Genomic DNA, 21,817 nt, shown 5'->3' with positions numbered 1-21,817 from the left:
TGTAATTTAGTACATTGCTATGTCTTAGAACAACTAGATTCATGCTACATTTTTTTCTATATATATTGCACATGCATCTGTTTCCTAATAACTAAAGTGTCAAATTTCCAATAAACAGGACCAAACAAATCAGAACTCCAAGGCCTGAAACTTCCTCAAAGAACATTTTTATTGGTTACATAGTATCAGCACAGTCAAAAGTGAAACCAAGTCTGAAATTCCCTTCAAAGAGAGACAATATTACAAAGTTGAACTTCCCACCCCAAGCTATGCAATCAGCTATGTTCCCCAATAGAATAGTTTGGCGGGCTTTCTAACCAAATATTCATGTCCCCATCTAACTGACAGAAATGACCTTGGTTCCCACAGGACAGTAAAATGTTTAGACTAGTGGAAATCCTCTACACCCCCTCCCATTCCTGTGGCAACATAGAATGAGCAAAATGGCTGCAGCCAGATTCATTGTAGAGTTGACATAAAGGGGAGGAACTGAACTGCCTTGTCTCTCATTTAACCAAAATCAAATGCAAAACAATCCAAATTTTAAAGAAAATGACTTCAACCCATATATAATATCTTGCTTTTCTATTTTTTTTATTGAAAAGTTTTACAGTACATTTTTTAAAAGACAAAACCCCTCCCAACCCCCTCCCCTCTCCCCAAACCTCACCAACTCTTCCCTCCCCTCCCCCTCCCCCTCCCTGACTTCCCAGAGCTAAATACAGGGTATAAAAATACAAACAATCATAATCTACCATATGCAAACAACAATAAAATATTAAATTCTATCGCACTTTAACTCTTATTAAAATAACTACAAGTAATTTATATATCACATCAATACTTATTCAAATGCTAGGTGAAACTTTTTAGTCCCATATTTATTCTGGATGTAATCAATCCATCTTCTCCACTCCACAATATATCTCTGTTGTGACTGGTCTTTCAAGTACGCTGAGATCTTTGCCATTTCTGCCAAATTGGAAAGTTTTAAAATCCATTCTTCTATAGTCGGCAGTTCTTCCTTCTTCCAATATTGCGCTACTAAAAGTCTCGCTGCCGTAATTAAATTCAACATCAACTTAGTGTCCACAACAGTAGTATCTGTAATAATGCCCAGTAAAAACAATTGCGGACAAAACTTTATCCTTTTCTTGAATATTTTTTGCATATTCCACCAAATTTTAATCCAAAAAGCTTTAACCTTTTTACAGGTCCACCATATATGAAAATATCTTGCTTTTCTAGAGGTTTCTAAAAATATTCCTGTTTCCATCATCTCATACATCTGCTTAAGGCTCCACTCCTATAGATTTAATAGTGATTACTCTAGAACACTGTACACTTAGAGAATAGATAATAGTTTATGCCCCAAGGTGCTTTTTCCCCCAGAAAATATATATTAGACACATATATTTAAAGATACATATTTAGATATATGTTGTTTAAAGAAAAGTAGAAATAGGATTTATGAGATTCTATTACCATGCCTTCAGCTTCCTAATCTGGAGGAGAAGGATACAAATATTATTCTGCATATCACACCAGTAAGGAGTGAATCCATATCATCCCACTGTATATCATTTAAACATAAAAATAACTTGTTGTATATAATGAATACTTGCACAGCATTTCATTGTCAGATTATTGTGCAGCCACAACAGTATCTTTCTGGATAGTCCAGGGCATAAACTTTGTTCTCTGTTCCATAGATATAATAAATATATGATTTTGCAGCATATCGATAATGGACTTCGGTCACAGGAATTAGCTCTATGGTCTGTCGCTGAGAAAAGAAAAGAAAATATCATTGTCATCAGATCTAATAGAGTTCTCATGCTGAGGTCTGCACTCTGCTAGCTACTGGAAATTCTATCTCTTGTTTTATTAAAATATAGGCATACTTTGGGCATGCCCAATTAGCATCTCATGAATATTATTTTAGTTCAGCTTTCTGACACACTAATGTGGACTCCAGAGTTGTGTGCATGTTTTAAACACCTTTTAGCTTAATGTAGAATAAAAACAATGAAAGCTATTGTGTGCCACAATAGAACCCAGAAATAAAATAGATTTTGCTAATGTGTTTTCAGTTTTCTCTTTCTCTCTATTATTTTACACACACACACACACACACACACACACACACACACACACACATATTGGGTATAATGTGGGGGAAGCACTGTATCTTGTATGCATACAATAAATCTAAGAGGATCTTTCTATTAAGGGATTGGCAAACTATACCTATGTCTGCTAAATGTGCTGGTTGCCAGATAAAAAAAAAAGACCAAATGTGCATTTGTGGACTCTGACTTCTAAAGCCATTATATAAAAGACTCAACAAAATGCATATCAAATCTTTTACTTTCCTGGGTTATTGAAGCACAGGTCAAAGCTAGAAAATATTTAATAACTGTCCTTTTAAATTGAGATTATTATTGAATGTGTTCCCATATATAAGCATGATGAATTTGACACCCCTTCCACAATCTAAAATAGCACATAAGAGTGCTGATTGTGTGACTTACATAGAAAATTGGTTGAGTCTCCCAGCAAATAAACAACTAATACAATCAGAATGTTTATCCTCCCAAAAACATTGTTTTATTGGGCTGGAGGCTGTATGTGATGGGCAATGTTATCTACATTACATATTTAATCTGTGTTGATATAAAATATATTTTTATAAGTGCAGCAGGAGGATTTGCATTTCTCCTACCATATGATGTAATTCTTGCGCATGAAAGAAACATGCCTTACAGAAGGCATATATTTTGCAATGAATTTCTGTCTTTAGTAGATAATCATCTTATTCACAGAGATAAAAGAAGCAAGAAGGATAAATGTAGATAAATAGTTGAAACTTTTACTGCCATTGTTTAGGGGCCTAACCATTACAACTGCCTGATTCTCCTAGTGCAGGGGTGGCTGGCTCAGGAATTCTGGGAGTTGAAGTCCACGAGTCATAAAAGAGCCAAGGTTGCCTACCCCTGTCCTAATGCCACCCTTAAATGTCAGAAGTTTTGGAAGATGCAAAAAATTATCTCTCTCCCAAGCTACTGACATCTTTATCATTCCACAATTCAGACAAATTCAGCCACAGCTTTCACATAGCTTCAACCTACCAAATAAGTATTCACATCCCACTATCTCAGAACCTATGAGAGGTTTATTTATTTTATTTATACATTTATTGAACTTTTATACTGCCCATCTATAAGGTGACCCTGGGTGAATTACAAGTTATAAAATAAGTAAAAACATTACAATATTAAACCATTAAAACTGCACAGATTAAAGTATGGTTTAAAAAAGTACTCAAACTGAAATTAAGAGAACTAAGAGATGGGCAGGACTGGGTGAGGTCTTCTTACCCTACTCTCCTCATGGCGTCAGGCAACCCGCAAGCCAGCTTTTAACATCTTTCTGTGTGTTAAAGGGTGGGGACAATTCTCGCCTCTGGCAGTAGGATGTTTCACAAGGATGGGGCCACAGCAGAAAAGGCTCTTCTCCCTGACCCCACCTGCTTCAATTCCTTAGCAGATGGGATCCATAGCAGGCCTCTTCCACTGGCTTGAGTGGGGTGAGTGTGTCCCATTGGGGAAATACAGATCTTCACATACCATGGACCCAAGCCATGTAGGGCCTTAAAGGTAACAGTGAACACCTTGAATTGGATCCAGAAGCAAACTGTAACCAATGCAACTCACACAGTAACAGTGTTATGTGTGCAGTCTTAGGAGCTCCCAGAACTATGCATTCTGCACCAGCTGCAACTTCCAAATACTTTTCAAATATCACAATCCCCATGTAGAGATCAATGCCATCCCTTTTCTCTGGTCAGAAGCCGGTATAAGACAGATTACAGATAGAATGACATCGTTGTCCTTACCCAACCAAGTCTGGGTTGGGTATGGGACATTTTCCTGTCATGGATGGATGAACTCTTACGTGCAACAGTTTGAAGCACAGAATTCTGACAATCTGATGACCTACTGTACACTAGGTCCCAGAAAGGAGCTACCTACTCAGAAGCAGCGATAAGTGGATCTTCATTTATAGGAAACAATTTACCTATTAGTCCCCAGTTCACTTTCCTTGCTGAGTACTACTAGGTTAGAGTTGCTATGCTACCTTGGTTGCATGTTTAATGTATCTCCCCTCCAATGACCACAGCACTGCTGATTTGTAATGCTAATGTGTTCAGGTTCATCTCTCCAACCAAGACAGCCTCTCTTATAGGAGCAGGAGCAACAAGCCAGGAACAGACCTAACTGGACACAAGTCTTGGCTCTCCCAAGCAGTTTTACTATTGTGTCCTGGTCTCTTTTCTATTATTCCTCCAGTTCCAACCTCTCGCTCCAGCTTCCATGGTCTTCTAGTCCATCTCTGGCAGGGAGAGGGCAGTAATGTGCCCTTAGTTCCATGATCTATCCACTTTCCCATCCCTATAAGCAGCACTAATATTCCTCCAACACTCGTGCTAAGCTTTCCTGTATTAGAAGCAGAAGTTTTATTAAAACTATTTGCACCCTGACTTCATATTCAGGAAAAAAAACAAAAAAAAGGCAAGTGATGTTTACAAGAGAGAGTGGCAAGGGTTGAGAGAAATGGGGAAATCGAGAGTACATATTCCCTTTGGTTCAATTTTCTGCTTAGAAAACATTTTATTTTGGGTTTTTTTTCATCTTTATATACATTCCCAACAGACAGAAAATACATTTCTTAAGAGGAAGAGTACTTCGCATTTGAAAAGGCTGGTGTCAGAGACACTTTTAAAGCTGCTTGCTTTTATTTATCCTTTCCTTGGCGTGAGCAAACCCTTTCCATTAAGTGAAAAACAAGCTCAGCGAAAGCAAAGTGAAGGAATAAAAATGATTCAGTATGCCATAATTCCAGAGATATTCTGCTCGTATCATCAGTGCTAGCTAGTGACATCCATAGCAGACTTCTGCACTGTCTCCTAGCAATTTTAGCAATACAAAAAGTATTTCAAAGCTGTGAGAGTCCTTTAAAGCAGGAGTCTTCAAACTTGGCAATTTTAGGAATTGTGGACTTCAACTCCCAGATTTCCTCAGCTAGCCATGCTGGATGGGGAATTCTGGGAGTTGAAGTCTACAAGTCTTAAAGTTGCCAAGTTTGGAGAGCCCTGCTTTAAGGATAAACCAAAATCTTTTGGCTCTGTATCCTGAAGATTACAGAGTTTTACAGAGGTTTCATCCCAAAATAAGAGTGACAGGAGTGCGGTTTTTGAAATTCATATTTTCCCTCAAATACATCTTATTTGCACTGGCACCAACAGAAGTGTTCAAAAAAGGCAAAAAGTAGCAGTAGTACAATGGAAGCCCCACCTCTTTGGTACACGTGTCAATCTCATGTATGCGTACAAAGGGCTTCAGTTGTGTTACCAGTTGTGTTATTTTACTGGCACTTTACCCTGAAGATTCCAGAGTTACAGAAGCAGAACAGAGAACCCTTATCCATATCCTAGCTGCAGCTTCAAGATTGCTCTAAATTGCAATAGTGAAAGCACAATTGTGGAATTTTGGCATAGCCAGGCAGGTTTTTGCCATTGGTATGGGATTTCTATATTATTCTTTTTCTGGTATATCACCAGAGCAGAAGAAACAATAGAAATAGTGTATTTTGCCTGTATTAAGAAAGAAAAGTTACTTTCCTTTTTTATGTATTCCCACTTCCAGGATGAATTGTTTCATATAAGCTAAAATTTAATATGATTAGAATGAAAATATGAGTATGAATATAAGCAGCCATAAGAAAGCAGCCAGAATTTCAGCAGCTTCGATATTTGTCACATTGCCATCCTGCTATGATCTTGCAGTCCTAGTCCTCAGTCCTTAAAGGGAAGATAGAACTTAACACCAACAAGGATAGTACCATGGTGTTGGATCAGAGCTCTCTAAGGAAAACTGAATAAATTTATTTTTATTTTTATTTTTTTAATTCCATTTATATCCCGCCCTTCTCCGAAGACTCAGGGCGGCTTACAAACTTAGCATTAGCCTTCATTCTATGTACAGTTGCAAGAAAAAGTATGTGAACCCTTTGGGATTACTTGGAGTTTTGCATGAATTGGCCATAAAATGCGCTCTAAACCTCATGTAAGTCACAACAATAGAAAAACACAGTCTGCTGAAAATAATACTACACAAACATTAGCTGTTGTCATGTTTTAATTGAACATAAGATGGAAACATTCACAGTGCAGGATGGAAAAAGTATGTGAACTCCTAGCCTAATGACTTCTCCAAGAGCTAATTGGAGCCAGGAGTGAGCCAACCTTGACTCCAATCAGTGTGATGATATTGGATGTGTTGCTGACAGCTGTCCTGCCCTTTAAAAACACACACCTGTTTTGGGTTTACTGGTCTCAAGAAGCACTGTCTGATGTGAACCATGCCTCACAGAAAAAAGCTCTCAGAAGACCTACGATCAAGAATTGTTGACTTGCATGAAGCTGGAAAGGGTTACAAAAGTATCTCCAAAAGCCTTGATGTTCATGTGTCCACGGTAAGACAGACTGTCTACAAATGGAGAAAGTTTAGCACTGTTGCTACTCTCCCTAGGCGTGGTCGTCCTGTAAAAATGACTGCAAGAGCACAGCGCATAATGCTTAATGAGGTAAAGAAGAATCCTAGAGTGTCAGCTAAAGACCTACAGAAATCTCTGGCACATGCTAACATTTTTGTTGACACATCTACAATAAGGAAAACATTAAACAAGAATGGAGTACATGGGAGGACACCACGGAGGAAGCCATTGCTGTCCAAAAAAAATACTGCAGCACGTTTGAAGTTTGCAAAAGAGCACCTGGATGTTCCACAGCACTACTGGCAAAATATACTGTGGACAGATGAAACCAAAATTGAGTTGTTTGGGAAAAACACACAACACTATGTGTGGAGAAAAAAAGGCACAGCACACCAACATCAAAACCTCATCCCCAGTGTAAAACATGGCAGAGGGAGCATCATGGTTTGGGGCTGCTTTGCTGCCTCAGGGCCCGGACGGATTGTTGTCATTGATGGGAAAATGAATTCCAGAGTTTATCAGGACATTTTGCAGGAAAACGTACGACCATCTGTCCGCCAACTGAAGCTCCGCAGAGGATGGGTGATGCAACAGGACAATCACCCAAAGCATACAAGTAATTCAACAAAACAATGGCTTCAACAGAACAGAATACGCCTTCTGGAGTGGCCCAGTCAGAGTCCTGACCTCAACCCGATTGAAATGCTGTGGCATGACCTTAAGAGAGCAATTCACACCAGACATTCCAAGAATATTGCTACACTGAAAGAGTTTTGTGAAGAGGAGTGGTCCAAAATTACTCCAGATCGTTGTGCAGGTCTGATCTGCAACTACAGGAAACGTTTGGTTGAGGTTATTGCTGCCAAAGGAGGGTCAACCAGTTATTAAGTCCAAAGGTTCACATACTTTTTCCACCCTGCACTGTGAATGTTTCCATCTTATGTTCAATTAAAACATGACAACAGCTAATGTTTGTGTAGCAGACTGTTAAGCAGACTGTGTTTTTCTATTGTTGAGACTTACATGACGTTTAGAGCGCATTTTATGGCCAATACATGCAAAACTCCACGTAATCCCAAAGGGTTCACATACTTTTTCTTGCAACTGTATATGCCTGCTTATTAGGGCTTTCACACACACCCCAAGCGGCATTATTACAAAGTCAGCTTAATTGCCCCCAACAATCTGGGTCCTCATTTTACCTACCTCGGAAGGATGGAAGGCTGAGTCAACCTTGAGCCTGGTGGGATGCGAACCTGCACTAATTGCAGGCAGCTGGTGTTACTTAAGGAGGCATTAGCCCACTGCTCCACCAAGGCTCCTTAATTGGGGGTTCTTCGAAAGGTCTTTCCATAGGACTGTCACCCATAACTTTTTTCACATGGATTTGCAATTGGATCATAAGCAGTCTAAATGAGAAAGACGTTTGGCATATTTTCCATGGAATAATGGAGAGGGAAAAGCCACTCAATGTTTTTCTAACCTTTAGGATATTATTATTATAAAACATTTATTCATAAAACATGAAACTCAGTCAACTGAACACTCAAATTGACTGGCACTAATGGTTGACATGGGTTGCTGCCAGCATCTTAGGTACCAACCAGGTATCTCCTTAAAATGTAAGATGTTCCAAATAGCACAGTTTTTTGTAGCTTTGCTGGAGTTATTGCAGGAAGCTGCAATTTCTTAATGTGTTTTGCAAAGTTTTTGGACATAGTTCCCAGTGCCCCGATAACAATGGGTATCACTGTTACATGTTTCATCCATAATCGTGCAGTTTCGATGGCCAGGTCGCGGTATTTTGTAATTTTTTTTCAGTTCTTTTTCTTCAACTCTGGCATCTCCTGGTACAGCGATATCAATCAACTGTACGCTTCGGTTCTCTACAACTGTGATATCTGGCGTGTTGTGTTCCAAATGGTGATCTGTCTGTATTCGGAAGTCCCACAAGATCTTCACCCTCTCATTCTCGACAACTTTTTCCAAACTATGTTCCCACGACTTTTCGGACACAGGCAAGTTGTATTTTTTACACAATGCCCAGTGGATTAGTTTAGCAAGTCAGTCATGTCTAGCTTTGTAATCAGTTTGCACGATTTTACTGCACTCACATATTAAATGTGAAACAGTTTCAACTTTGTTGTTGCAAAGTCGGCAATTTGGATTGTCAGTAGATTTTTGTATCTTCGCTTTCATGGCCTTAGTTTGTAATGCTTGTTCTTGAGCAGCCAGTATTAAGCCTTCTGTTTCTTTCTTGATGGTTCCCATCTTAAGCCATGCCCATGTCAAGTTGTTATCACATTTTCCTTCAATGTTTTTCAAATGTTGTCCATGCAAAGCTTTGGTTTTCCATCTATTTAATCTGTCATCCAGCTGTTTTTCCTTATATTCTGCCTTTGTTTCTGTTATTTTTATAATGCTCTCTGTTTTCACAGCCTGCAGCAATTTTTCTTTACTTTGATTCACATAGTCATTCAAACTTCGTTTTTCTTCTTCTACAGTTTGGTGGATTTGCAGTAGCCCTCTGCCCCCTATTCTTCTCGGCAGGTACAACCTGTCGATGTCACTTCGTGGATGTAAAGCTTGGTGCATATTCAAAAGTTTACGTGTTTTCTGGTCTAGATGTTCCAATTCAGCCAAAGTCCAGTTGATAATTCCAGCTGGGTAGCGTATCACTGGGACTGTCCATGTATTAATGGCTTTAATTATATTTCCACCATTCAGCTTTGATTTTAGTATTTTGTGGACTCTTCTGATGTATTCCTTTTGTGTTGACTCTTTAACTTTTCCATTCAAGATGTTATCTGCTTCCAATATGCCTAGGTATTTGTAACCGTCATCCTTTGCTAGTGCTTTTATAATACTTCCATTTCCCAGTTCTATTCCTTCTATTTTTCCCATTTTTCCTCATTGCATGGATAATATAGCACATTTTCTAAGTCCAAAGTCTATTCTGATGTCGCTGCTAAACAGTTGAACTGCATTGAGTATTGATTCAAGTTCAGTGTGGCTTTTTGCATACAGTTTTAAGTCATCCATGTATAGTAGATGGTTTATCTTGCCATGCTGGCTTGAGATGTGGTATCCCAGTTTTGTGTTTCTTAATATTATTGTCAATGGAATTAATGCGATGTTGACCAGTAGTGGTGAAAGTGAGTCCCCTTGGAAGATTCCTCATCTGAGGTTGATTTCACCAATGTTCTCCCCATTTGCTGTTAGAACTGTTTTTCATTTTTGTATATTTGCTTTCAAAAAAGTACAGATGTTTTTGCTAATTCTAAAGTTTTCTAAACATTCATTAATCCAACTGTGGGGTAATGAGTCAAATGCTTTCTTGTAATCAATCCACACCATATTTAAATTTGTTTTTGGTCATTTTGCATTTTTAAGTACCATTTTGTCAATGAGCAGCTGATCTTTTGTTCCTCTTGATTTTTTATAATTTCCTTTTTGTTCTGCTGGATACAAATTGATGATAACTTTATTGTCACTTTGAATGTACACCAATCGGCATACATCAAAATGAAATTTCGTTGCATACAGCTCTCAAAGGGTCACCACCTTCCTTGTTCGGGGCCCGCTCAAATTTCACATTGTCCATTTTAGTCTCTAGGGAGTGAACGATGGCAAACAGGACAGATGGAAATTGTTTTCCATCAGATGATTGAATACTGAATTTGCCAGTATTCTTGTAAAAAGTTTGAACGTTGTTGGCAGACAAGTAATTGGGCGGTAGTTGCTTGGTTCTGTGCTCTTTTCAGGATCTTTTATTATCAAGTATGTTTGACCAGCTTTTAACCATTCTTCACTTGTGGCATTTTGAAACATTTCATCAAACTGAGTAGCCATGTGGTGATGGAGGCTGGTGAGGTGTTTCAACCAGTATCCATGCAGCTCGTCCAGGCCAGGTGCACTCCAGTTCTTGACCTTCTTTACTTGTTTTGCAACCATATCAGTGGTTATTACAATATTCTCCATTTTGTTTTGTGTGCTTGGTTTTGGATATCTTTGATCCAGGAGGCAGTTTTATTATGTTCCACTGGGTTTTATTATTATTATTATTGTTATTATTATTATTATTATTATTATTATTATTATTATTATTATTATTATTATTATTATTATTATTATTATTATCACTATCACTATCATCATCATTTAATAAATAGTGACATATAAAAGAAAGTCATCCATGTATAGTAGATGGTTTATCTTGCCATGCTGGCTTGAGATGTGGTATCCCAGTTTTGTGTTTCTTAATATTATTGTCAATGGAATTAATGCGATGTTGACCAGTAGTGGTGAAAGTGAGTCCCCTTGGAAGATTCCTCATCTGAGGTTGATTTCACCAATGTTCTCCCCATTTGCTGTTAGAACTGTTTTCCATTTTTGTATATTTGCTTTCAAAAAAGTACAGATGTTTTTGCTAATTCTAAAGTTTTCTAAACATTCATTAATCCAACTGTGGGGTAATGAGTCAAATGCTTTCTTGTAATCAATCCACACCATATTTAAATTTGTTTTTGGTCATTTTGCATTTTTAAGTACCATTTTGTCAATGAGCAGCTGATCTTTTGTTCCTCTTGATTTTTTATAATTTCCTTTTTGTTCTGCTGGATACAAATTGATGATAACTTTATTGTCACTTTGAATGTACACCAATCGGCATACATCAAAATGAAATTTCGTTGCATACAGCTCTCAAAGGGTCACCACCTTCCTTGTTCGGGGCCCGCTCAAATTTCACATTGTCCATTTTAGTCTCTAGGGAGTGAACGATGGCAAACAGGACAGATGGAAATTGTTTTCCATCAGATGATTGAATACTGAATTTGCCAGTATTCTTGTAAAAAGTTTGAACGTTGTTGGCAGACAAGTAATTGGGCGGTAGTTGCTTGGTTCTGTGCTCTTTTCAGGATCTTTTATTATCAAGTATGTTTGACCAGCTTTTAACCATTCTTCACTTGTGGCATTTTGAAACATTTCATCAAACTGAGTAGCCATGTGGTGATGGAGGCTGGTGAGGTGTTTCAACCAGTATCCATGCAGCTCGTCCAGGCCAGGTGCACTCCAGTTCTTGACCTTCTTTACTTGTTTTGCAACCATATCAGTGGTTATTACAATATTCTCCATTTTGTTTTGTGTGCTTGGTTTTGGATATCTTTGATCCAGGAGGCAGTTTTATTATGTTCCACTGGGTTTTATTATTATTATTATTATTATTATTATTATTATTATTATTATTATTATTATTATTATTATTATTATTATTATTATTATCACTATCACTATCATCATCATTTAATAAATAGTGACATATAAAAGAAAAGAAAAAATATATTAAATTTTGCTCTTAAATACTTATCTTAAAAAACTGTCCTAATGTTAAAGACAAAATAAATATCAATAACAAAAATGATCCCTATGATAAGTAAAGGTAAAAGTAAAGGAGTCCCTGAGGAGTCCCACTGTGGTGGTCCTAATGTAAGACATTCTCCAAAATTAAGACCTAGTGCCTCTTTTGGAGGCAAATGTATATATAAGACTTGGTCTTAATTTTGGGGAAACACAATATTTATCTACTCACATTTGCATGCTTTCGAATGCTAGTGTCAACTCTACAATAAACTTGGCTGCAGCCATCTTTCTCTTCATCCCAGGTTGCCACATAGAACAGAGGGAGGGGGGGCTTGTCCAGGTGCTTCACTAGTCAAAATAATCTGCTGTCCCATGGGAACTAAGGCCATCTACTGCTCACGCAGTCAGGGACTGGACGTTGTATAAGAAAGCCCGCCAAATGAATATATTGGGGAACATAGTGTTGGCACAGTTTTTTCAGTGGGACATTATACTTTGTAACTGGGAAAGTTTTAGTGGGAAATTCAGACTTGCTTTCACTTTTAATCATGCCAATACTTTATAACTAATAAACAGGTTCTTTGAGGAATTTCCAAGCCTTGGAGTTCTGCTTTGTTTGTCTCTGTCTGTCAAAACCATGACAGCTAGATTGGCAGGAGCTGGGGAGAAAAATGGGAACTCACACCATCGTAAAGGGCTTGGGTCTCAAAACTGGTCTGTGGGATTTCCAGCTGGCAAGTGCAGGGTCTTAACTGCTGAGCTATCATGTCACTCATATGATAAATTCATCCAGTCATTGACTGTAATCTGGATCATACAACATAATGTATCAACTCCTCATTTTTAAAGCACAAAGAATTTTCAAAACTAGATAATGAACTCATAGCCTAATCCATTCCTTAAAAGCAGGAGAGTGACTTTCTTTCCAGTCACACAGGATTATCCTCTTTGCTGTTCCTCAAAGCTTCTCTAATCTTTAGTACTTCCATCAATCCTCCTCTTGAGAAAGGGACAATAAATAGAAAAGGCTTCCCTACCCATCGCATCCTTTAACTATTACATTCACATAGAGGCTTTGGTAGGTTTCTAAACCTTTAACAGTAATTGATTATTGCAGCGAATATCTTGAAGCTCACTCATATCTCCTCCTGAGTAAATATGAAGACTGGCCTGTGTGAAAGACAGAATCAAGAAAGGCGCAACTGCATAAATTGTGGCTAGGGTTTACAGGAGCAATGTGTAAATATACTAGGCCTTGTTTGTACTAGTAAATGACTTCTGTCATTTGTTACATTGTGTTACATGCAAGCATCTTCTTTTCAAGCCTAAACTACTACAACACAATAAAAATAAAATCTTCTTCAGCTCCAGATTTATTTCTGGTACTGTTACATATCCATGCAATTTTTTTTTTAGAAATTGTTCAGAAGCAGTTTGCCTCTGTAATACATACAAAGCAAGTTCATGGCCAGCACAGTGGGAGGGAGGGGGAGGGTAAGTCAGAGAAATTGGTGCACAAGAGAAGAAGCCCTGGTAGTGCAGTGGTTAAATTGCAATATTGCAGGGAAACTGTGCCCAAAGCAGGAGTTCAATCCTGATAGGATTCAAGGTTGACTCAGCCTTCCATCCTTCTGAGGTCAGTAAAATGAGGAACCAGATTGTTGGGAACAATAGGCAAATAATGCTTACCGGTACTTTGTAAACTGCACTATGAGGCAGTATATAACCCTAAATGCTATTGCCAATTTAAAGACATGGGATAAAGAAAAGAAATCCATTTGGTACATTTTTACATAACCGTCTCTCCTTACAACCCATCCTCACTCCACCATGTCCATATGTGGTTCCCTTTTTATAGCAGCCTTTTTTAATATCTCTTCCCAACTATGATTGCCCCAGACTCCCTTTTCCTCTTACTATTCACTCTTCCTTCATATATTTGTTTTGGAATTTGATCTTCACTCATTTTCTCCCTATGGCCAAACACCTCAACATCCTTCTTTCTTGTCAGTCACTCATTTGTTCATTCAGTGGTCATACATATATAATGTGCATTTTATAACTTCCCAGTCCTTCAGAATCTGAATAAGATCAACCAGGTGTCATCACCTGCTGAGACATGAGAATATAATAGAGAAATTATAGGAACATTGGTTTTAATATAATGTTAGAGCAGTGGAAAAATATGTGGAGTAAAGGATGAAATTCACATTGAATTATAAGCTTAAGGCAAATTTCTATAAAATGATATACTGGTCGTATTTAACTCCCGATAAGTTATCAAAGATGTATAAAAGTGTTTTGAAAGTTTGTTACAATGCAAGCATAAGGAGGGCAATTTTTAATTACATGTGGTGGACATGTGATAAGGCAAAGACTTATCTAGGACTAGTAGATAAAAAATGGGAGAAAAAAATTGAACTTCATTGCTATATAATGTTGATAGCTGCAAGAATTTTATATGCCTGGACATGGAAAGAAGCATTAACTCCCATAATAGAGGAATGGATTCAAAAGTTGATGGAACTGGCAGAGATGACAAAGCTGGCTGCATTAATTAGGGATAAGAATGTAAATAATTTTGGGGTTACAGGTAGTCCTCAACTTATAATTACAATTAATCCCCAAATTTCCAGTGCTAAGCAAGACAGTTGTTATGTGGATGTCTATGGAGATTCTCAGTCATTTAGGTCATGGTTGTCCCAAATGTGCTTTTTCAAGAGGCAACTGGACTCTTTGAGAAATGAGACATCTTCAAAGAAAAACAAGAAAGTCCAGTTGCCTCTTGAAAAAGTACCTTGGGGACAGTTGTTAAGTGAGTTTTGCCCCATTTTATGCCTGATCTTGCCTTCATTGTTAAATGAATCACTGCCGTCATTAAGTTAGGAACATGGTTGTTCAGTAAATCTGGCTTCCCCATTGACAATAATAATAATAATAATAATAATAATAATAATAATAATAATAATAATAATAATAATAATAATAATAATAATAATAACAACAACAACAACAACAACAACAGCAGCAACAATAACAATAATAATAATAATAATAATAATAATAATAATAATAATAATAATAATAATAATAATAATAATAATAACTATAATAGTAGTAGTAGTAGTAGTAATAGTAATAATAATAAAGTTGGAAGGAACCTTGGAAGTCATCTAGTCCAACTAGTGATGGCAAACCTTTTAGAGACCAAGTGCCCAAACTGCAACACAAAACCCTCTTATGTATTGTCGGCTGCTGGGTGGATGTGGCCCATTGGGTGGGTGTGGTCCATTGGATGGGCATGGCCCATTGGGTGGGCATGGCTGTGGTGGTAACTGTAGACTGGGTGGGACTAAAAAGTTCAATCAATTCCAACTTTGTGAGATCTTTTCTTTTTCCTGCGAGAAGTTGAAATTGATTGAACCTTTTGTTTTTTGCACATGGAGGCGGAGGCCTAAAGTGAAGAGTTTTTATAAAACCCAGCTGAAGGCTAGGATTGGGGCGATGATGCACATGCCCACAGAGAGGGCTCTGCGTGCCATCTGTGGCACGTGTGCCATAGGTTTGCCACCACGGCCCTATACCATTTCAGACAAATGGCTGTCCAGTCTCTTCTTAAAAACTTCCAGTGTTGGAGCATTCACAGCTTCTGGAGGCAGGTTGTTCCACTGATTAATTGTTCTGTCAGAAAATTTCTCCTTAGTTCTAGGTTGCTTCTCTCTTTGGTTAGTTTCCATCCGTTGCTTCTTGTCCTGCCTTCAGGTGCTTTGGAGAATAGCTTGACTCCCTCTTCTTGACTTATTGGAACACTGCTATCATGTCCCCCCTCTTCTCTGCTCATTAAACTAGACATACCAATTCCAGCAGCCGTTTTAGCCTCCAGTCCCCGATCATCTTTGTTGCTCTTCTCTGTACTCTTTCTAGAGTCTCAACATCTTTTTTGCATCATGTTGACTAAAACTGATTGCAGTATTCCAAGTGTGGCCTTACCGAGGCATTAGAAAGTGGCATTAACACTTCCTGTATATCATCAGATTGCCCTTCCCACCTATCCAAAAAGGCAGTCTTCATTGGCTAGCTCCTATGGCTATTGATCCATAAGTTCAGGGCACCTTTTTGAGATTTCCACCACATGTAATTAAAAATCTTTACTTGCCAGAAGGCTGCAAAAGGTGACATGACCCCAGAACAGTGCAACCATCATAAACACATGCCAGTTCCCAAGCATTTGATTTACATAATCACAGGGATGCTGCAAAGGTCATAAGAGTGAAAAACGGTCACTTTTTTTTACTTCAGTCAGTCACTAAACAAATGGTTATAAGTCAAGGACTACCGGTACTTGAAAGCTGCTTCTGGGCCTTTTGCATGAAAGAGAGAGAGAGAAAAGAAACTTTGACTTTGGATTTTGCCAACTAAATGGATTACTGCTATATAAATGACTAACAGTTACTATCTGGTATATCTAGAAGTTGATACCATATACAAATGGCTAATAGTTACTATTTGGTATAACTAAGAAGTTGATACCATAACTTTATTATCTTCCTCACTGCACCAAAAAAAAGTTGGAAGTTACTGCTTTTTGTTTCTTTTTTAATTTCATTTTCCATTTCCTTTCCTTCCCTTTTTTCCATTGTTTTATTTCTCTTTGTATTGTATGTTAAGAAAAAACTTTTAATAAAATATATTTTAAAAAGGGAGAATACAATAGAGATATTAAAAATAGCTGGCAGGGTAATTAAGATAACACAGAGCTCACAAGGGGACACAGTACAAATCACTCTCATTCAGTCCAATTGCCTCTGTTGCTTTTGTAGGTATAAAATGAAGAGACTTGTATGCACACTACATTAGGCTCAGAGGAAAAGATAGAAAGACAGTAGTAACTAAATAATTACAAAAATATGCAAATCCTATCACAAAATAAAATGCAACTACATAGCCTCTCTGTGGCAGAAAAAATAAATTTCTTGAAGTGTAATATGTGACTAATTATTTAACTTATTAGATTTCTAAAATAGCTTAACAATAACTCCATCTAGTTTGGTATATATATTCACCACATTTCTGATTTTATTCCAAATTAATTCTGAATCTTCTGATAGGTTGATGAGTTATCTCTTACATATAGCAGAAGATGAAGTGTTCCTGGATTCCTTTTGTTCACATTCCTGAGTTCTTAATGTACATCTTAGTTAATGTACATTAAATTAACAGAATAACAGAGTTGGAAGGGGCCTTGGAGGTCATCTAGTCCAACCCTTTGCTCAGGTAGGAAACCCTATACAATTTCGGACAAATGGCTGTCCAGTCTCTTCTTAAAAACCTCCAGTGTTGGAGCATTCACAGCTTCTGGAGGCAGCTTGTTCCACTGGTTAGTTGTTCTAACTGTCAGGAAATTTCTCTTTAGTTCTAGGTTGCTTATCTCTTTGGTTAGATTCCACCCATTGCTTCTTGTCCTGCTTTCAGGTACTTTGGAGAATAGCTTGACTCCCTCTTCTTTGTGGCAACCCTGGAGATATTGGCACACTGCTATCATGTCACCCCTCATCCTTCTCTTCATTAAACTAGACATACCAATTCCAGCAACCGTTCCTTATATGTTTTACCCTCCAGTCCCTTGATCATCTTTGTTTCTCTTCTCTGTACTCTTTCTAGAGTCTCAACATCTTTTTTACATTGTGGTGACCAAAACTGGATGCAGTATTCCAAGTGTGCTCAAATTATTGAGCAAATATTATACACTAACGTAATATAGATGATGACCACATTCTATGCAGTTGTGTGTGAGAGAGACATTTTAAAACAAAAAAAAATGCATATTTTTAAACAAGTGTTCAGTTAAAATGTTTGGCAAGAAGGGTTTTAAGAGCAAAATGGAGGGTGAATCTCTTATAAGGGAGAAAGAACTCTCTGATCATGTAGCCATTCTGCCACGTACAATTTTGAACTGTTTTCTCTGCTAAATTTCCAGCTCCACCTGATTTTGTATCAATCTAATCTGATCTATGAGGAAAATATAGCCTATTCCAAAGGATTTATGGAAGATTAATGCCCATCTTACAACATTATCTTTATTTCTAAGGATGGCTCTGGTCCTCAAAACTGCTATGCCTCCTTACTGTACCTTTTGTAAAGCCTGAAGGTGCCTTTTTTTGGGAAAAAGGCTTAATGTGTTGCATAAACAATCCAATTGTGGCTTATTCCAGAAGTCGTCATTAAAATCACCAGTTTTAGTGAGATATGTGTGTGCCAAAATTCAGTATGTTTCCAGCCTCAATCATTGTGTGAGGGGTTTTTAAGTGAGTAAATGTTAAGTATCTTTCGTTTTAGCTATTACTGCATTTGATTAATGCACTAATGATTTCAAAGTATATTTCATTCGAGCCATTCGTGCAATTAATTATTGCTTATAGGTATTATTTTTACTATGCTTTTAACACATATAAACCACCTATATTTCCTCCAGATTAAAATGGGGAAAATATTTATAACCTTCCACAGAAACCAGACTGGGGAAATGCTTCTCTTGGAAAAGTATGCAGATAAAGAAGGTTGTGTTCCCCATCTGCTAACACAACTTCTTAAATTAGCTGCTTATAAGTAAAACAAACAAACATTAAGATCTCCCAGTTTTTAGCTCCTGCAATAGCCAATGCTTAGGAATTGTGCATTTCTTTCCTTACAAAATGCAGATTCAGTGATAAACAGATACAGTGCAATATCACAAACAGTTATTTTTGCTTGTTGAAATAACCAAGTATTTTGATTTCCAAATTTCTCATCTGTAGTAAGTTCAAAGTTTGGGTAGAATTCAAGTTTTAAAAGGCCTACTTTGATATACCTGCCGTAGGATGCGAGATATGCTGGTGAGCTGTCCATGATGCTCTGCAATAGCTCTTTGGGAAGCCAGTGAGATCTCAGCATTAGGGAAATCAACAAGTGGGTATACCTGAAGCATAAAAAGAACTTCAAAAACTATACGTTCTATTGTATGTTGCTGGGTTCCTTGTTTAATTTCCTTTCTGTCCTTTCAGATCATGTCTACCCATCCATTGTTTTTATTAGCACACTAGGTACATGAGTTGAAGTAATGGCATTACTTCAGGCAATGTACATAACACATTGTCAAGCCTGATGAGATCAGAACAAGCGTGCTATTATTACAATTTCCTTCTCCTCCCAATTTTACCCATCACTGTTACTAGGAAGATTACTCAGTGCCTAAAGCTATAAAAAGCAGAATATTAGGAACTGCAGACCTTAAGTGAGTCTCCCTACTCCAATTGCTTAAAATGAGAGTTATCTCAATATACGTAATATGCATATGATGAATATAAAACTGCAGGACAAGATGTATTGACTTTGTAATTCTGGGATTGTTAATTGTAATAAGAAAAATTATGAGTCATCATCTGTTCCTCTTGTGGCACAAAAGTAGAAATTGTAAGTGCATCCGGTTGCTGGTGCTTATGTCTTAATATATATAATATCATCATTACTTTTTTTAGCTGTATTGGCAAATAGAACAGACATATCAATGAAACAAAATAAAAAATATTCTGCAAATGTTTATGAGATGCTAAGCTATGAGAGTGGCATTACTACCATCTACAGACCAAGACCAAATATATTAAATACTATTCAAAGACTTATCTTGAAACTTGTAACAAAAAGCAGGAGCAAATAGCTTAAGTAGGGTCATTTTCTCCGAGGTGTTCCCTTTCTTTTGGACTGGATTATAGCTCCAAAAACTAGAGGTTTAGAAATACTTCATAGTAACTAGTGGCCAATATATGAACCCAATCTAAGTATATAGTTGAAATCTCAATGAAAGCCCAATTACATTTAATATATCAATGCTAGATAAAACACCTGAGGTAATAAATGAATTATAACATTAAATCATGTAGTTTCCAGTTTTCTTTTTTCCTTTTTTATTGGTACTGGTAGTGATGGTGGTGATGGTAATGCTGATGATGATTAGAAAGACAATAAGGATCTGGAGGCATCATTTGCAGACACCAGGAACTTTGCCTTAAGGAAGTATCATCGTACTTACCAGAGTATTTTCATCTTTAAGTAAATTTTTCCCCATAGCTTTACTGAGAAGATCTCTTGGAAAGCTTAGTTGATGTTCAGAAATGACTTCATGTACATTGTTTTTCCTGGAAGATAAAAAGGATTAGAGAAGGAGAAGGACAAGGAGAAGGACAAGAAGGAGAATGAGAAGGGGAATGGGAGGGGTTGGGGAGAGGGAGAGGGAGAGGGAGAGAGATTTAATATGTGGCTTCCCAAAAAGGGACGCGGTGGCTCAGTGGGTTAGGGTGAGCTTGTCGATCAGAAGGTCGGCAGTTTGGTGGGTCGAATCCCGAGTGCCGCATAGCAGAGTGAGCGCCTGTTATTCATCCCAGCTTCTGCCAACCTAGCAGTTCGAAAGCACGTAAAAGTGCAAGTAGAAAAATAGGGAACACTACGGTGGGAAGGTAACAGCGTTCCATGCACCTTTGGCATCTAGTCATGCCGGCCACATGACCACGGAGACATCCTCAGACAAGCGCTGGCTCTTCGGCTTTGAAATGGAGATTAGCACCGGCCCCTAGAGTCGGAAACGACTAGCACGCATGTGCGAGGGAACCTTTACCTTTACCCTTTTCCCAAACTGTAAGGTGTACTAGGGGAGGATGAAGAACTTTGTAGTTACATTGACACAATAAATCCACCTTTCCCAAATGTTAATTTTATTGTTTTCATTGTTCATTTGTTTTTCTGTTTGGATTTTTAAGGGAGGTGTACCTTAAGAAGACAGTAAAAGAAAATGTGATGGCAAAAGTTTAGGAGTCCCTGATGCAAAATCATATGTACATAGCGATAAGGCACAACACTGTAGTTTGATTTAAAAAGATGGATGTATTAATAGTTTGCTGTGCATTAAAAGCATAACTGAAGAGGGAGAAAAGCAGTGGTGGGATTCAGCTGGTTCGCACCACTTCGTCAGAACCGGTAGCTAATTTTTTTTTGTTGCCCAGGCCCAGAATGGACTTCAGGAAGTGAAGTCCATCCACACAGAGAACTGGTTGTTCACATATTTGAATCCCACCACTGTAGGAAAGTAATCAGTTTGTGAAAGACAAGTTAAGAGGAGAGTAGCACAGCAATGAAAAGAAAGGTCAGCTAAAGTAAGCTAGTTCATAATGAAAGCCCACACTCAGAACAAGATTCAGAGGAACTAAAAGTGAGCATGGATTTAAAAGTGAAAGAAAGAATCATTCAAAGGCCAAGTTCTTCTTTGCCAAGAAGGGTCCTTTCTGTGTAAATGTCCTTGGTGTAAATAATTTTATTTTCTGATCAACAGTGGTTTCAACCCCACTATTGAAAAAAGATGGAAGGAGTGGTTGGAAAGTATGTAGAATTTATAAATGAAAGGTGAGATTGTCTTAAAACCTATTTAGGGTGAGCCAGGGAAGAAGGGAAAGAGATAGAAACATAGTGTAAGGTTCACTTGGAAAAAAAAATCTCTTTCTGACATTCTCATTTAATTTTAGAAATACAAATCCATCCTACCCAGATGCTTCTGAATACAAAATATCATAGTTATTATCCTGCTAAAGAACTGACAAGGATGCTTTGAAGGAGCAGGCAGGACAGCAGGTTTAAACAGAACTTAACTTTATTCTGAACCAGGCAAAGAACAAGTAAACAGCGCTCCTATTTATACTTACAGCTGTCAGATGTTTAACCTATCGGGGCTGTGCCGGTTTCCCGCTTTGTTTGTGTTAGCCAATTGGTGTCGGGCCGGTTTGACAGCTCGGAGCTGTCAAACTGGTGGCGCGTGCGCAGTAGCCGGCGACTTTGACAGCCGAGAGCTGTCAGCCGGCTTGCGCCTGCGTGGTTA

The 21,817-nt window shown here is 37.8% G+C and overlaps 1 protein-coding gene across 1 annotated transcript in view; it reads right to left on the bottom strand.

Annotated features, from left to right (window-relative positions):
* Nucleotides 1-1,639: 1,639 nt before the first annotated feature.
* LOC308661523 (protein SSUH2 homolog) overlaps nucleotides 1,640-21,817 on the bottom strand; it is a gene marked incomplete at its 3' end in the record, with an annotated part of 45,660 nt that continues 25,482 nt past the window's right edge. Inside the window, exons 7-9 of the mRNA XM_081316471.1 lie at nucleotides 19,985-20,090; nucleotides 18,767-18,874; nucleotides 1,640-1,786 (exon numbers count right to left, since the gene is read on the bottom strand). Coding sequence (XP_081172597.1) covers nucleotides 1,640-1,786; nucleotides 18,767-18,874; nucleotides 19,985-20,090 — 361 coding nt within the window. The remainder of the gene's footprint in view (nucleotides 1,787-18,766; nucleotides 18,875-19,984; nucleotides 20,091-21,817) is intronic.

Source organism: Vipera berus (genome assembly GCF_964194415.1).
Source record: "Vipera berus genome assembly, chromosome: 2".
In the NCBI taxonomy this organism is placed as follows: domain Eukaryota; kingdom Metazoa; phylum Chordata; class Lepidosauria; order Squamata; family Viperidae; genus Vipera; species Vipera berus.
The sequence above is the reverse complement of the archived record's forward strand: the minus strand, read 5'-3'. Positions and strand labels throughout refer to the sequence as shown.